The sequence below is a fragment of the Somniosus microcephalus genome, chromosome 5 (genome assembly GCF_052327205.1).
Source record: "Somniosus microcephalus isolate GS21.2 chromosome 5, FLI_Smic_1.0, whole genome shotgun sequence".
Classification (NCBI taxonomy): Eukaryota; Metazoa; Chordata; class Chondrichthyes; order Squaliformes; family Somniosidae; genus Somniosus; species Somniosus microcephalus.
This window is the reverse complement of record NC_140991.1, coordinates 154403406-154420629: the sequence shown is the minus strand read 5'-3', so window position 1 is coordinate 154420629 and position 17224 is coordinate 154403406. Positions and strand designations below refer to the sequence as shown.

At 47.4% G+C, this 17224-nt stretch overlaps 1 protein-coding gene across 1 annotated transcript in view; it reads left to right on the top strand.

Moving 5' to 3' along the window:
• The window catches only part of thsd7aa (thrombospondin, type I, domain containing 7Aa), a 771919-nt gene that overhangs the window by 549397 nt on the left and 205298 nt on the right, over window positions 1-17224 (top strand). Inside the window, exons 7-8 of the mRNA XM_085988376.1 lie at window positions 11261-11452; window positions 12859-13093. Coding sequence (XP_085844502.1) covers window positions 11261-11452; window positions 12859-13093 — 427 coding nt within the window. The remainder of the gene's footprint in view (window positions 1-11260; window positions 11453-12858; window positions 13094-17224) is intronic.

Genomic DNA, 17224 nt, shown 5'->3' with positions numbered 1-17224 from the left:
CGGTATGTTGGGTTCATCCCCAGGTACGCAAGACATGGGGTTGACTCGTTCCTGTGACGCTAAGATCTGATCAACGTGGTGTCTCACAATGTTCTCCCCGACATCCACTGTGTACATTAATGGCCCCTGCCGTGGGCATATCGTTCCGGGTTGCCATTTCCCTGTTCGGTAGTCACGGGCCAAGACTGGTTGTCCTATATTGAAGCTCCTTGTCGGCTTCTCATTGATGTGCTGGAATTGTTTATCCTCAACATTTCTTCGCACATTTGGTCTAAGCAAGTCCAGGCGAGATCGCAACCTTCGGTTAAAGAACATCATGGCCAGGGTCCGGTTGGTAACTGCATGTGTCGCGTTTCGGTAGGCTAATAAGAAATTGTCCACCTTATGCTGTAGTGGAATTTCATCGTCGCACATGGCCTTTATCGCCTTCTTAAAGGTTTGTACGAACCTCTCAGCCAATCCATTTGTGGCTGGATGATACGGGTCGGATGTGTAATGCCTTACCCCATTCCTTCTCATAAATTTTCGAAACTCTTCGGACACAAACTGTGGTCCATTATCAGAGCAAATCTGCTCTGGCAAGCCGTTTCTGGCAAATATGGTCCGTAAGACTGCAATCGTTCTCTCTGTAGTGGTTGAGGACATTTTTATCACCTCAGGCCACTTCGAATGAGCATCCACTGCTATTAAGAACATTGAGTCCATGAATGGACCAGCAAAATCAATATGCACCCATTGCCACGGAGAGGAGGGCCACTCCCATGGGTGTAGAGGGGCATGTAGTGGTGCATTTTGGACCTTCTGGCATCCTGAGCAGCTCTTGGTTAGGTCCTCAATTTGTTGATCGATTCCCAGCCACCACACATAAGCCCTAGCAAGGCTTTTCATTTTCACTCCCCCCAGATGACCTTCATGTAGCTCGTTTAGCACTCTCTCCCTTAACTTGGGTGGAATCACCACTCTGGATCCACACATCACTGTCCCCTGGCATACTGACAGCTGTTCTCTTCTGGATGAGAATGCTGGCAACAGTGTGTCGCCATGTGTTGGCCATCCCCCTCACTGCCAAATCATATACCCGAGTCAGCGTCGGATCATTGCGGGTCTCCTTCTCTATATCCGCGTTCGTTACTGGCAATCGTTCAATTATTGACGAATAAAATATCTCGATAGGGTCCGCTGCTGGTGCTTCCTCCACAGTAGGCAGTGGCAGGCGCGATAGCCCATCAGCGTTTCCATGCTGTTTCGTACCTTTATATTCTATTTCATATTGATTCGCCCCTAGAAATAGGGACCATCTTTGTAACCGTTGTGCCGTCATCACTGGAACGCCCTTCTTAGGATTAAAGATGGAGACAAGTGGTTGGTGGTCAGTCAGCAAGGTGAACTTCTGCCCATGCAGATAGCGGTTGAATTGTTTTACTCCCCATACTAGGCTGAGGGCCTCCCTGTCAATCTGGGCGTAGTTGCGCTCGGCTGAGGTTAGTGACCGAGACGCAAAGGCTACTGGCCTCTCCAACCTGTCTGGGAATTTGTGCGACAGCACCGCTCCAATACTATAAGGTGATGCATCACATGCCAAATGAATTGGTAGTGCTGGGTTGAAATGGGCCAACACCTCTTTTGATGTGATCAATTCTTTACACTTCTGGAAAGCTCATCTACGTTCGTCATTCCACTTCCATGGTACCCCTGTTTGCAGTAGGGTGTTCAGTGGGTGTAATACCGTGGACAAGTTTGGTAAGAACTTATGGTAGTAGTTTACCAGCCCGAGGAACGACCTCAGTTGTGACACATTTTCCGGTGCTGGAGCCTTGACTACTGCCTCAATATTTTCAGGGGGCTTATATAACCCCTCTTCATCGATGACGTGGCCACAATACGAGATCTGCTTCTGGAAAAACTCGCACTTGTGGCGATTAGCTCGTAGCCCATATTCCTTTAATCTGGTGAGCACCTTCTCCAAGTTGGCGAGGTGATCACTATCATTTTCGCCCGTGACCAGGATGTCGTCCAAATAACACTGGGTCCCTGGAATCCCTTGCAGGACTTGATCCATCATCCTTTACCAAATAGCCGGAGCTGATGCTACCCCGAACACCGGCCGGTTGTATTGATAAAGACCTTTATGAGTGTTAATCGTAAGGTATTGTTTCGAGGCTTCTGCTACCTCCATTTGCAAGTACGCCTGGGCTAGATCAATTTTGGTGAAGTGTTTACCTCCAGATAGCGAGGCGAAAACATCCTCAATTCGTGGAAGCGGATATTGTACCGTGTGAAGGACTGGGTTCGTTGTCACCTTAAAATCCCCACAGATACGGACCTTCTTTGGTTCCCCAGGCATATTACTCAACGACCTCTTCATTACAGGAATGATGGGTGTAGCCCACTCGCTCCAGTCTACTTTGGACAGTACTCCTGAACATTCCAACCCTTCCAGCTCTGCTTTGACAGCTGGTCTGATCGCATAAGGCACTGGTCTGGCCTTAAGAAACTTTGGGCTTGCATTTTCCTCTATTTTAATCGTTGCTGTTATGCCTTTAAGTGTTCCGAGTCACTCCTGGAACACTTCTTTTGCGTCAGTTAGCATTTTTGACAGTCGACCAGGTGTGACGTCGTCATCCTTTTTGGCCTCAACCTTCAGTGCCTGTATGGAATGCCAATCTAATTGTATCTTCCGGATCCATTCACGTCCTAGCAGTGGTGGTCCTCCATCTGGCAATACATATATATCCATTTTAGGTATTTGCTGGCCTTTATATATCACTTTCACCCTTATTTTTCCTTTGGGGTAGACTTTTTGCCCCGTGCACATCTTGAAGACAATCTCTGTAGCTTTCAAGGGTATATGTGAAAATAGCCGCTTGTAGTCCCTTTGGTTTATGACTGTTAGGGCTGATCCTGTGTCCAATTCCATTTTCACTTGGACTCCGTCTATCTTGAGTGTAACCCAGATATTCTGGTGATCCTCCATTTTGGATACCTTATGTAGTTTCAGACAACCCAGCTCCTTGCTTCCGGAGTCTGTGTCACTTTTCTGTTCGTCTGAACTACTGTCCATCACCTGGTGTACCTTTTTGTATTTCTCCTGTGGAGATTTCTTACTGTTGGGTTTCTTCCCAGACCTGCAGACTCTTGCTATGTGTCCTGCTTTTCCACACTGTCTGCACACTTGGTCCTTGAACCAACAATCCTTCTGGTCATGTGTTGTTCTGCCGCTGCGATAGCACTTCCCTGTTCCATAGGACATTTCATTGGTGCCATATTCTTGCGGTCTCCGTTGTATCTCTGCAGCGCCCCTTGCGGCTGCTTCATGTGATACTGCCATACTGAAAGCCTTGTCCAGCGTAAGATCCTTTTCTGATAGAAGCCGTTTCTGGGTTCCTTCACTTTGCAGCCCACACACAAACTTGTCCCTTAACGTATCTGCTAGTCCCGCTCCAAACTGGCAGTGTTTCGATAGCTTGCGCAGTTCCGTTAGGTACTCAGCATTGCTTTCGTTTTTGTGTTGGTTCCTTTTATGGAACTTAAATTGTTCTGCTATCAGCAGCGGTGTGGGGTTTAAGTGGTCCTGTAGGATTTCTACTATGCTTTCGAAATTCTTGCTCACAGGCTTCTCTGGGGTTATTAGGTTTCGCAGTAACCCATAAGTTTTTGCACCCATGGAATTTAACAAAACCAGTGCTTTCCTAGCATCTGGCAGTTTATTCACCCTGCAGTACACCTCAATATGTTCCACATATGTCGTCCAATCTTCGACTTCATTGTCGAACGTAGAGATACTGCCACTCTTCGGCATCCCTGGGTGTGATTTAACTGTCAAAAATGGTGTCTCCTGCGCTTCCCCTTCTTCTCCGCTGGCACAAAATGGCGTCTCCCGCGCTTTCCTTCCTTACCGCGCTCACCCTTCTTCTCCGCTGCGGCTTCTAAAAATGGCGTCTCATGCGCTCTTCCTTCTTCTCCGCAGCTGAATGGCATCTCCCGCACTCTCCCTTCTTCTCCCCACAGACACTGTTCAGCCCTTGAGCCCTGGCTGTGCTCTGCGCGTTCTTTTTTTTTTTGTGCGCCTTTCCCGTTTCCGCCGCTCGGTCCTGAACCCGGCTGTTGCTTTACCCTCTCTCCGTTTTGTTTTTCCTCAACGCCGCTCGGTTTTCAACCCCCGGATGCGCCCTGTGCGCTTCACCCTCTGCTCGGGATGCCAGCAATGGCCTCACCATGTCCAGATTTGCTTCACTTAACACTGTACACTTTGACTGCCACATGATGCGCCAGGTTGGTACCACCCCACACCAGCACCATAAAGCATCACTACAATGTCCAAGCCATTCCTTTCACACTCATCGGGGGGGGGGGGAGGGCGTAACAGGACATGGGCCTAGAAATTCAGTTGCGTTCGCCAGCCGTTAGCGCCATAAGAGGAGTAGATTTCGAGCACTAGGCACTTAGCGCCCGGGCGCAGACCGATCTGCGCCTACGCCCAACTTCAGTTGACATTTAGCGCTGGCGCAAAGTGTTTGCGCGCGCTCAGCTGCGCGCGCAGCTTATGACGTCATTTCGTCGTGCAACGCCGTTTGTGCGCCCCAAACCGGAACTTCAGTGGCGCCCGCCCAATGTGGGCGTGGCACTGTTAAGAACTGTGAAGTGGAACGCAGCAGAGGCCCTGCGGGCCTCGGGGAGCGCTAATTAAAGGGCACTTAGACTGAACTATAAAAGCCAGCCATTTTGCTGCAATGACTTTAGTGCTACGGATTTCTGGACAGAGACCAAGGAAGAGACCTTACTGATTTGGGCCAACATAGGAGAGGTATTTTTGGCTTCTGGCCAGAGCTTGGAAATTTGACTCATTGTGATTTCACTGTTTGCAAGTATATTATGGGGGCTGCATGGGGTTCCAACCCTCAGTTCCAGCATTATGTGCAAAGGGCTCGCAGACGCTGTGTGAGAGGGGCAGCCATGCCTAGACGCAGAGGGGCCATCAGGCGTCGGCAACGTAGGCCTTACCCACTCAGGGAATACCGCCAGCAGGTGTCCTATCTCACCATGACTGCCACGCATTGTGTTAAGAGGCTGCGCTTCAGAAGGGAGGTGGTTGCAGAGATCTGCCAGCTGCTTCACAGAGATCTGCGTCCACAGCTGATGTGCAGGACGTCTCTGTCAGTGGAAGTGAAGGTCACGGTGGCTCTGAACTTTTATGCAAGCGGCTCCTTCCAAGCCGCTGCTGGGGACATAGCGAACATCTCCCAGTTCGCCATGCATCGCTGCATCCGGCAGGTCACCGATGCCCTTTTCGCAAGGAGACACCAATTCATCTCCTTCCCCATGACCCTAGAGAGGCAGGAGCAGCGTGCAGTCGGATTTGCGAGGATCGCCGACTTCCCCATGGTGCAGGGCGCCATTGACTGCACGCATGTGGCTATGCGGGCACCTATCGACAATGCCGAGGGTTACCGCAACCGGAAGGGCTACCATTCCCTCAATGTACAGCTGGTGTGTGACCACAGGCAGCGCATCCTAGCTGTCAATGCCCGCTTTCCAGGCAGCAGCCACGATGCATTTATCCTGCGCCAGACTACTGTGGCTGACATGTTCCAGGCACAGCCTCCCCCAAGAGGATGGCTTATCGGGGACAAAGGCTATCCTTTGTGTACATGGCTCATGACCCCGCTCCGCGCGCCCAGGACCCCTGCTGAGGAGGCATACAACGAAAGCCATCAAGCCACAAGGAACATCATAGAGCAAACGATTGGCGTCCTCAAGCAACGGTTCCGCTGCCTGGATCGTTCCGGCGGATCTCTACAGTATTCGCCGGATAGAGTCTCCCAGTTCGTCGTCGTTTGCTGCATGCTGCACAACCTGGCTATCCGCAGGACTCAGGCACTGCCACCTCACGTTGGACCACCACCTCAGGAGGATGAGCAGGAGGACCATGAGGAGGAGGAGGAGGAGGAGGAGGAGTACCAGCCCAGGAGGGAGCCACAAGGTCCAAGGGCCGTCCGTCGGCGGCTTATTGAACGACACTTCTAGGCCCCCTGTCAGGGAATGGCTTGTGGCAATGAAGGCACATGAATGCAGCCGCTCCGCAAGCCCTCAGCCGGTTAACGCAACAACCACTTGAAACATCACACATGGACAAGCTGAATAAAGAAAAAGCTTTATTGAACAAACTCAGGGCCCTTCCCACATGAAACCCAAAAACAGACAAGACCCCCAAAAAACAGTCAAAAACATATCTCACTCCCACAACCTGGGGAGGAATAACAAAACTTGTCCATCCAAATGGCCTTCATCCTCGGCCTTACCAAGACAAACCCCCCCATACAGAACACAAGCACCCCCATATAAAAAAACATTTGCCTTCATCTTCGGCCTTACCAAAATAAACCCCCCCCATACAGAACACAAACACCCCCATATAAAAAAAACATTTGGCAACACACTCTACTTTGTGTGCCGAGAGGGCGAGTCCTTGTCCAGGCTTTTCCGGCCCCTGGCCGACCTGCTGCTCCGCCTCAACCTGGGCCCTGTGGGTGTTGCAAGGCTGGGGGAAGGCTCCTGAGGGGCACAATGCGTGACGGCAGATGCCCTTGGGGGTCGGCCTAGACGAGCTCCGGCCCTGGAGGGGCTGGCTGCTGACTGCTGCAGCTGTGGCTGGGCAGCATCAGTCTCTCCAGCAGCTCGTCGCAGCTTTGCTGGGGGAGTGGCAGTGGCGGCTGCAGCAATGGGGGCAAGCTGGCTGATGCCAGGCGCTCGCTGGTCGCCAGAGACACTGGCAGTCGGCCGGGCTGGCACTGCAGCAAGCGCAGCAATCTGGTGAAGGCCAGACCGCTGTGCTGCAGCAGCGCGGCGGGTGCCCTGGCGATGCGTGCGTGACACAGCGAGTGTGGCAGCAGTGAGTGCCCGTACTGCCCTGGTCTGTGCCCGCATCAGACAAGCCAGTGACTGCACGGCACCACTCGTCAACTCTCCACTCGCTGCCTGTGCTGCCCTGAATTCGGACTGACTCGCGTCCTGTGATGCCCTGAATTCTGCCCGACTCGCGTCCTGTGATGCCCCGAATTGTTCGAGACCCCTGGCCTGTGCTGCCGCGAGTTGCTCGAAACCCCTGGCCTGTGAGGCCCCAAAATCGGCCACACTATGAGCCAGGGACTCAATGGCCTCAGGCAACCGTGCCACAACCCCCATGAACTCGGTGTGGCGACGATCCGAGTCCGCGGATATTTGATCAAGGAGGCGCACCTCCTGGGCGAGGACCGTCTCCGGACTGGAGGCCGGACTCTCCCTCTGGGGAGAAGGCCGCGAGCTGGCCGACCCTTCCCGCGTGGCTGGACGCCACTGGGCCCAGCAACTGCACTCCCCTGCAACACTTCCCCCCTCTGGGGAGAAGGCAGCCGTGCTGCCCAACCCTTCCCGCGTGGCTGGACGCCACTGGGCACAGGAGCTACACCCCCCTGCAACACTTCCCCCTGGCTCTCCTCCAGGCAAGACGTGTCCTCTCCATTGCCATCCCCTGGCGTGGATGAGGGTTCCCCCGATGTGCCGCCTTCCTCTTGCTCCTCGTCGTCCTCCTCTTCCGAGGGACTGACACTCGCAGCTTCAGGGACCTCCTCCTCACCAGCTGAAAGCAGGAAGGCACAAGAGTAGCTTTAGAGTGAGGACAGGGCATCAGCGAGGGAGGCATGAGTGGTGGCATTCTGCGCATTGGTCGGACAGTGGCAAAGGATGTAGATCTGAAGCGCAAGGGGAACGAGAGAGGTCCAAACGGTCATGTCCTTACCATTGGGGCCCAGCACAGGGTCGGCATCTCCAATTGCAACGGGGCCAATCACCCGGGCACCCATGAGTCGACCCACGCGCTCCTCCAGGTCACTGAGCTCCTGGAACTGGGCACGGCCTCCCCCGTTGACAGTCCGGCTCTTCAGATTCTCGGCCAGCTTGGCCTGCAAGAGAAAGGACGGCTTCTAAGTACAGTGTGGTGCCCTGTTGTTGTGTGCACTGCCTCCCATGGTGGAATAGCTTGGCCAGTGTGTAAAGTGCAGAAAGTGCTATTGATGTTCATGCCAGTGCCATAGCTGCTGGAGGAGGGCTGGCCATTAGGCCTTTGAGGTCCCTTTGCCCATAATGTGAGGTGCACATGCAAGGATGAGGAGGACACTGGAAAGGGTACTCACCCTGACCAACCGAGTGAGGTCGTTAAACTTTTTCCGGCATTGGTCACCAGTCCTGGGGACATCGCTGTTGGCTGTGACCCTCTGGCCGATTTCCCTCCAGGCTCTCCTGTACAGCCTCTTGGGAGCCTTCTTGCCACTGTCCGGGAACAAGATATCTCTTCTCCTCTCCAAAGCCCTAACCAGCACCTTTAAATCATGGGCAGAGAAGCGCTGCGCTCGCTCACGGGCCCTCTGCATCCTTGCTGGCGCTATTTCTCTCCAGCAGCAGTGTTTAGGCCTAGCTGGAGGGCTGCAGTATCCAGGGTGTGGCAGCAGACCAAGTCAACCCTTCCCCCTTTAAGAGCTGGCCGGCGCCAGGGTGTCTGCTGTCAATCAAAACATGACCGCACCTGCGCTGCGCCCGGCCTCGGCGGTATCAGTCTGCACCGCCGGCTTAGCGCCTAAAGATAGGGGTGCAACGCCAGTTTTAGCGCTCGAGCAAACTCCTTGGCCAAAGCTACTGAATATCGGCGAAGTGGCCTCCACTTTCCGGCGGGCGCAAACTTTAGCGCCCGCCCGACTTTACCACCCCAAAAGTGGCTATACTGAATTTCTAGGCCATTATGTCTCACCATTCACTGCAACTCACTAAGCCACTTACCAAAGGTGCACACAAATCTGTCCAAGAACGCAAAGTGTTCAAAATAAAGATTTCATTGTTTGACAGCACATTACCAGAAACTTCACATGAACATTGGCTAAATTACCCAAATTTGTTGGTAGTTCGTATGCTTGCAGTCGGATGAGGGTGAGTGTGAGGGGTGGCTAGTGAGATGGGGAAGTAATAATGTAGATACAGAGGGATAGATGGAGGTGTAAGGTAAGTTGGTGTGAGTAAAGATGTGCAGGAGTAGGGTAGGGAAGGCAGAGTGATGGGGATGTGATGAGTGGCACAGCAGGATGAGGTTGAGTGTGGCTTGGCAGTAACATTTTGTCATCTTCTGAGATCATTGAAAGGTTTGCGCCACTGCAGCCTGGTCCTCCTGACGACATCCCTGCTTGTGTCCTCCTGTGCAATGTGCAACCAGGCTGCGTTGATTTCCTGGGGAGGTGTCTTTCAACCATTGGAACAGAAGAGGACCTCCCTGCGTGCTGTGACTCCCTCCATAAGCAGATGGAGGGAGTCATGGGAGAGCCTGGGTGCAGCCATGCACCTCCGTGCAGTGCTTGTCAGTGTTTGCAGCACCTCAAAGTTGCAGAACACTGACAGCACAAATGTCAAAATCAATTTGCGCATGGTCCCTTTAAGGCAACCGGCTGATGATGCGTCATCAAATGATGTCATCAGATCCGCTTCCTTCAATTGGCCGGCAAATGCACTGTGCGGGCTTAACAAGCCCAATCAGGGGAAAATCATTTTGGACAGCGGTGTGGAGCCAGCAGTGAGGCTGGGACCCACCACCGACATCGCCTGCCACGAACCCATTGAGGTCGGTAAAATCCAGCCCAACATTTCAGGTCGATGACCTTTCATCAGAACTCTGATGAAAGGTCATTGACTCCAGAGAGTTGAGCAGAAAATCCAGGCCGACACTCCAGTGCAGTGCAAAGAAGTACTGCACTGTCAGAGGTGCTGTCTTTCGGATGTGACATTAAACCAAGGCCGTCTGCCCTCTCAGATGGATGTAAAAAAATCCCATGGCACTATTTGAAGAAGAATAGGGGAGTTATTCCCTGACCAATATTTACTCCAACCAACATCACTAAAAAAGACAGATTATCTGGTCATTATCACATTGCTGTTTGTGGAACCTTGCTGTGCGTATACTTTCTACTGTGTTTCCTACAATACAACAGTGACTACACTTCAAAAGTATTTCATTGGCTGTAAAGCGCTTTGGGGCATCCTGAAATGCGCTATAACATTGCAAGTTATTTCTTTTTCTTTAGCAGCTAGGGTATTACTACAAGTAAAGGTGTTCCTAACATTAGCAAACATTGTAACATTGAAAACCCCATCATAACACCGTTTACATGCCTAAATAGGTATCATAGGTAAATATAATGGGGCAGAAATTCCTCCCCAAACGCGTGAGTACGGAAGGGGTACTCACGCGTCTGGCCGGAGGAAATGCCGGTTTTCAGCATGCACAGCGCATGCGCTGAAAACCGGCATTTCCTCTCCTCCAACCCAAGAGTTGAAGAGGCTAGCGCGTGCGCTGTAGGGGGCAGCACGTGCGTCTTGGATTTCCTCTGTTTTGGGGGATTTGCGCATGTCTAAAGGCCTCCGGTCTTTACGCTTGTAAAAAGCACACATAAGTATTTATTTTTACAGGTAAGTGGTGTTTTAGTGTAATTTAGAAATTTTTTTCCCACAGGTTTATTATTTTAAAGAATCTACAATAAGGTAAGTTTAGTTTTAGACCCTTTTTATTAAAAATGTATTTTTTCAACAAAAAAAATTATTGTTTAAATTATTTTTTTTAACTTATTTATACTTAATTTAATGATTGGGATGTTTTTCAAATTTTTATTTAAAGTTTAAATAGTGTTTTGGGCCCCGGTAGCTTTCATGAGTTTGACAGTTCTTACTCTCAAACTCATGAATGAACCTTCCCCTCCCCTGATTGGTTGTACAGTGCTCACCTGATCCCAGCCGGCACATCGCACTAACTACGCCGCTGGATCAGGTAAGCACAGCGCGCCGACAGCTGAACCGGGCCTGTGACAGGAAATGCAAGCAGGCCCGGGCTTCAGATGTCAGCGCGCAGGGTGAGTGCAGATCGGGGGCTTGCACCCGCGGGAAGCCCCCGACCCGAATTTTTGGCCCAATGAAAAATATGACGAGTCAGTTGACATTGGGGTTTTTCAATTGAATTTGAAATGGAATATTGTGGCCCACCTATGGGTTTTAGTATGTAATAGATTTTATTGATCTTAATGAGGCAGTATTCACAATTGAAATGATACACTAGTAAATTTTATAGGTGCAGTTATTAGTGTATTAGCTACCATACTTCTGTCAAATGTTTACATTTCTATTCACACGAGTTCCGATTTTCTTCCTTTCACTCTAAACTGATGGATTGTTGGTGGGTTTCTTCTTTCCCCAGGAGAAGTTGTAGACAGAAATTTGTGCAGAGAAGCTATCTATCCAGTTCCAGTATCGTGTGAAGTACCGTGCCCAAGAGACTGTGTTCTTAGCAAATGGTCGGAATGGTCATCATGCTCATATACCTGCTCCGGGAAAACCACCGAGGGTAAACAGATGCGTGCGCGCTCAATTCTGGCATATGCAGATGAAGGTAAGATCACCAATCAGTAAGACAGTACAGACTCCCTTTACTCTATTAGTGAAAAGAACAAAGAATTAGTGGCTTTCATGTAATTAAAATAACAACTAACATCATCTGTGTATATTCAAATTGCTTGGTTTCTTAATAAATTTTTACGAATTGAAGAGATTCAATCGGTTGACTGAGGTGCATTACTGACTATAATAAGTAATAGTTCTCCAGGGATTCATGCTATGAACATATATTGCTCTAATTGTGTACCTTACTGTTCAGTTTTAGCCTGGGAATCCATCAAGTTATGTCATATTACCTGATTGCCTGTAAATGTATTGACACACATCAAAGGAATATTGTCAAAGCAGTGGTGGGTGCTTTTTCTCCTCTGTTATCTGTTGTAAGCCTATGCTGTCAAGCTGGTGCTGATATACCTCTTACTGGCAAATTTGTTCAGTTACATTTACTGTCCAAAAGCAGCAGGGGGTGTCATGATTTCATGGGCTAGGTGTCATTGACCCCAGCTGTGTTCAATGCTTCATCAACCATTGAATGTCTTGAACAATGAATATGGCACAGACATGTTTAACTCCAGGTGAAATACTGTAGCTATACTGACTATTATGAATATAATCAGCCATACTGTACATACATACAAAATAAATAAGTTTTACAAATAAGGTAAAAACCATTCCTTTATCATGAATAGACAAACATTTCACAAAGATGATCGAATGCAACACTTTGATTCTTCTCTTTCCCTCTAGGTGATAGTTCCTTGGTGTCACACACCATACTTAACTGAAAGGGTAGAGTGGTGCCTTGTCCCAGGGCTCTGCCTATTATACTCCATAACTACTCACCATTAGATGTATCAATGACTTGGAATTATTTTTCCTTGAGTAGGTGTCGGGAACTCATTGTGTGGATAATTGATGAGTGCGAGTCTATGTTCTACCTTCCATGTGCAGTCAATCTGTTTCTCCAGTAAACTAGATTCCACTATTTACAGCATTAAAATCATGAAATATCAGGTCAATAGAAGCCCATTAATACAAAAACTTTCCAAATATAAAAGTCCAGTGCCTGGCTACAAGTTGCTAACTTTGTTTTTTTAAAGTAATCTACCGCGGTGAAACCATACACAACTTTTCACAAAAATAGCAAAAAGGACAGCCTGAAATTAAAGGTGCACTCAAATATCTTTTGTGCCATTAACATATTATTATAATAATAATGAGAACAGCAGTGCCGCATAAAAAAAGAAGCAGTGTACTACCTCTATGTGAATGGATGGTTTCAAATTGGCCTCCTGCTACTGTTTAAAAAAAATCAGAGCCATATTATTTCAGTGTGAAAACTGCCAATAATGTTTTTGAAGACAAATACATGCTATTTATATATTGTTTGTTTTTTAATAGGAGCAGCACAGTGTCCAAACAGCGGTACCTTACAGGAAGTACGCAGCTGTAATGAGCATCCGTGTACTGTCTATCACTGGCAGACTGGTCCTTGGGGCCCCTGTATTGAAGATTTGTCTGTGGTTACTCTTAATTCAAGCACCAGCTGGAGTGGTGAGGCAACCTGTGCTGTGGGAATGCAAACTAGAAAGGTTATTTGTGTGAGAGTCAACGTGGGACAAGTTGGACCAAAAAAGTAAAGGCATAGTAATTGCTCAATAAAACTGTAATAATATTTGCTTTGGGTTAAAGAAAGCTATCTAAAATAACGTGTGCTGCTATTGGCTGAAGTGTTCACATGGTATGATAATGTTAAAATGAATCCATAGGATCCAACCCAGTTTTAGAAGAATGCAGTTCAGATGTTCCAAATGCTGTGGCTTGGAATTTCTTCTCCCATTTACAGGGGGAAATCTAGCCCATAAAATATTTGCTGTGTTGAAGCAGTGAGATTGATTGTATAGAGGTCAGGTAATAGTTTGCATTCAGTACTGTGACCTGGCATGGCTCAATACATAACGATGATGATCTGCTAGAGGTCGCGATGCAAGTCTTTCTTTTTTTCCTTCTTTCTTTGAATCCCTTTGAGGCCTTCAGTAAGCTCCAAACCTTCACTAGAATAAAGAAATCGAACCTGGAGGGGATCAATTAATTACTTTGTCTAGTGGCAGAGTGTCTCCAGTTGGAGCCAAAGATTGAAAGAAAAATATTTCTTTGGCCTGGTTGGACCTCAGGGAGGTAGGGGAACCTCGGGTGGAGCGACATGGCCCTTCCAAGGGTGGATCGGGTCATGCATCCCTGATGCACATTTGCAGATAATGGTTTGCATTCAGTACTGTGACGTGGTATGACTTAATACATAATGATGATCTACAAGAGGTCGTGAAAGGTGGTATATAAATGCAAGTCTTTCTTTCTTGAGCTCAAGTTGCCCTAATGCCAGACATTGATTGCTGTAGTGATTTGGGCAGGCATCATGAATGTTTTTTTGACCCACATACCTTGAATAATCACGATTAGTATGCTTAGTAAATGTTTTTTTTGTAGTTGATTTGGTCACCCTTGGATCTGTTGATAGTAAAGCCTGACTGTGATGAATTTAAGCTTTACTGGAAGGGCAAAAATAACAACAACTTGCATTTATATAGCACCTTTAATGTAGGAAAGCATCCCAAGGCACTTCAGCGAAGTGTAATCTGACAGAAATGGACGTCAGACCAAAGGAGGAGGTATCAGGAGGACTGACTAAAAGCTTGGTCAAAGAGGTAGGTTTTAAACATAGTTGAGCAATATAGAGATGCATTATTGCAACATTTTGTGTTTCACACAGCCAAACTGGAACAGGTTGTAGAGAGAGATTCGGGGTGAAATTTTTCTTCACCAGTAATGCAAAACACGCACCTAATGAATTGGCAGCTCATTTTACACCACGCACAATTTTCTTTTCTGCTGACTTCAGTGTAAAAACAGGCTGCCAATTCACAATGAGTGGATTTCACTCTACTGGCAAAGACCAATTTCACCTCCTCAGTATTAACATTTTTTGTTTTATTTTTTAAATCCCAAAAAACTAAATTATTATAGACCAAATACATCCCAATGAACATCATTTACTCACAAAGAAAGCTTTGAGACTACTTTATAGAACACACAATATGGGACATCAGGGAAGAGTGACATAATATGATGAACATAATATGATAGACTTTCACATTGGGTTTGAGAGTGAAATATTTAAGTCTGAAGCTAGAGTCTTAAACTTAAATAAAGTTAATTACATAGGTATGAGAGGTGAGTTGGCTAAGGTAGATTGGGAAATTAGATTAAAAGGTATGACAGTAGCTAAGCAGTGGCAAAGATTTAAAGAAATATTGCAAAATTCTCAATGAATATACATTCCATTGAGAAATAAAAACCCCATGGGAAAAGTGATCCATCCGTGGCTAACTAAAGAAGTTAAGGATAGTATTAGATTAAAAGAAGAGGCTTATAATGTTGTGAAGAATAGTAGTAAGCCTGAGGATTGGAACAGCTTTAGAAACCAGCAAAGGATGACCAAAACATTGATAGAAAGGGAGAAAATAGAGCATGAGAGTAAACTAACAAGAAATATAAAAATAGATTGTAAGAGTTTCTACAAGTATGTAAAAAGGAAGAGAGTAGCAAAAGTAAACATTGGTCTTTTAGAGGGTGAGACAAGAGAAATTATAATGGGGAATAAGGAAATGGCAGAGACTTTAAACAAATATTTTATACTGTCTTCACAGTAGAAGACACAAAAAGCATACCAAAAATAGTGGGGAACCAAGGGGCTTATGAGAGTGAGGAACTTAAAGTAATTAAGATCAGTAGAGAAAAAGTACTTGAGAAAGTAATAGTGCTAAAAGCTGACAAATCCCCTGGACCTGATGGCCTACATCCTAGGGTTCTAAAAGAGGTGTCTGCAGAGATAGTGGATGCAATAGTTGTGATCTTCCAAAATTTCCAAGGGGGAAATTTTTCAGGGGGTCAGTGGGTGCGTTTGGTGGCGGGTCGGCTGGAAAATGTTTTTTTTTTGACAGCAGGTAAGGAATCCGCTGTCAACCTGCCTCCACGCTAGTATCCCGGATGTCAGGTCTGTCATTACTGAACAGACCCAACACCAAGCAGCGGGGGAGGCAAGTTAGATTATTAAGAGCTTGTTAACAGACAATTAAATACTATTTTAAGCTCACCTTTCAATTTTTAGAGTTCACCAACAGCTTCCCCGCTGCTCGGGGATCACGTCAGGTAAGGAGATCGGGTGCTGTGTCAGCATGGGATGATTTCTTAGCTTGACAGCTGCAAATGGTCTTTAAAAGCTTCCATTTCATAACTATTCACTTTGCAAGGTTAGAAGCTGTTGCTTACTGCATTTGGAAGACCGATTGAGTTTTATGCAGGTTGCAAGTGTTTGGAGCAAACTCTCCAGCCAGTGTCACCTCCTTGGAACAACCTCTCTCACCATTGACAAATCGATTCTGACATCTCAACCTCACCTGCCATCTATTCCATCAGCATCGGTGCCATTGAAGGTATCTCACCTTGGTTCTCAGAATCCCACCATGATCAGCCCCAACACTGACAGCAGAACTGTCAAAATCAATTTGCGCATGGTCCTTTTAAGGAAACTGGCTGATGACGCGTCATCAAGTGATGTCATCAGACCTGCTTCCTTCAATTGGCCGGCAAACATGCTGGGCGGGCTTAACAAGCCCAATCATCGTAAGAACACTCTACAGAGCAGGCTGGAGCCAGCAGCGGGGTCACACCCTGCCACCAACCCTGGCCGCATCGGACCTGTCTCGGTTGGCGAAATCACGGCCCTAGTTTCTAGAACAGTCCCAGCGGATTGGAAGGTAGCAACTGTAACTCTGCTATTCGATAAAGAAGGGAGAGAGAAAACAGGGAACTACAGGCCAGTTAGCCTGACATCAGTTGTTGGGAAAGTGCTGGAATCCATCATTAAGGAAGTGGTAATAGGGCACTTAGAAAATCATATTATGATTGGGCAAAGTCAAAATGGTTTTATGAAAGGGAAAATGTGTTTAACAAATTTATTAGAGTTTTTTGAGGATATAACTAGCAGAGTAGATAATGGAGAACTACTGGATTAGTATATTTGGATTTCCAAAAGGCATTCAATAAGGTGCCACATAAAAGGTTGTTATGCAGGATAAGGGCTCATGGGGATGGGGGTAATATATTAGCATGGATAGAGGATTGATTAATGGACAGAAAACAGAGAGTAGGGATAAACGGGTCATTTTCAGGTTGGCAGGCTATAACTATGGAGTGCGGTAAGGATCAGTGCTTGGGTCTCAGCTATTTACAATTTATGTTAATGACTTAGATGAAGGGACCGAATGTAATGTAGCCAAGTTTGCTGACGATACAAAGCTAGGTGGGAAAGTAAGCTGTGAGGAGGACACAAAGAGCCTTCAAAGGGATATAGACAAGTTAAGTGAGTGGGCAATAAGGTGGCAGCTAAAGTATAACGTGGGGAAATGGTAGGAAGAATAGAAAAACAGAATATTTTTTAAATGGTGAGGAACTATTAAATGTTGGTGTTCAGAGAGATTTAGGTGTCCTCATACAGGAAACACAGAGAGTTAGCATACAGGTACAGTAAGCAATTAGGAAGGCAAATGGCATGTTGGCCTTTATTGCAAAGGGTTTGGAGTATAAGAGTAAGGAAGTCTTACTACAATTGTACAGGGCTTTGTTGAGACCACACTTGGAGTACTGTGCACAGTTTTGGTCTCCTTATCTGAGGAAGGATATACTTGCCTTAGAGGCGGTGCAACAA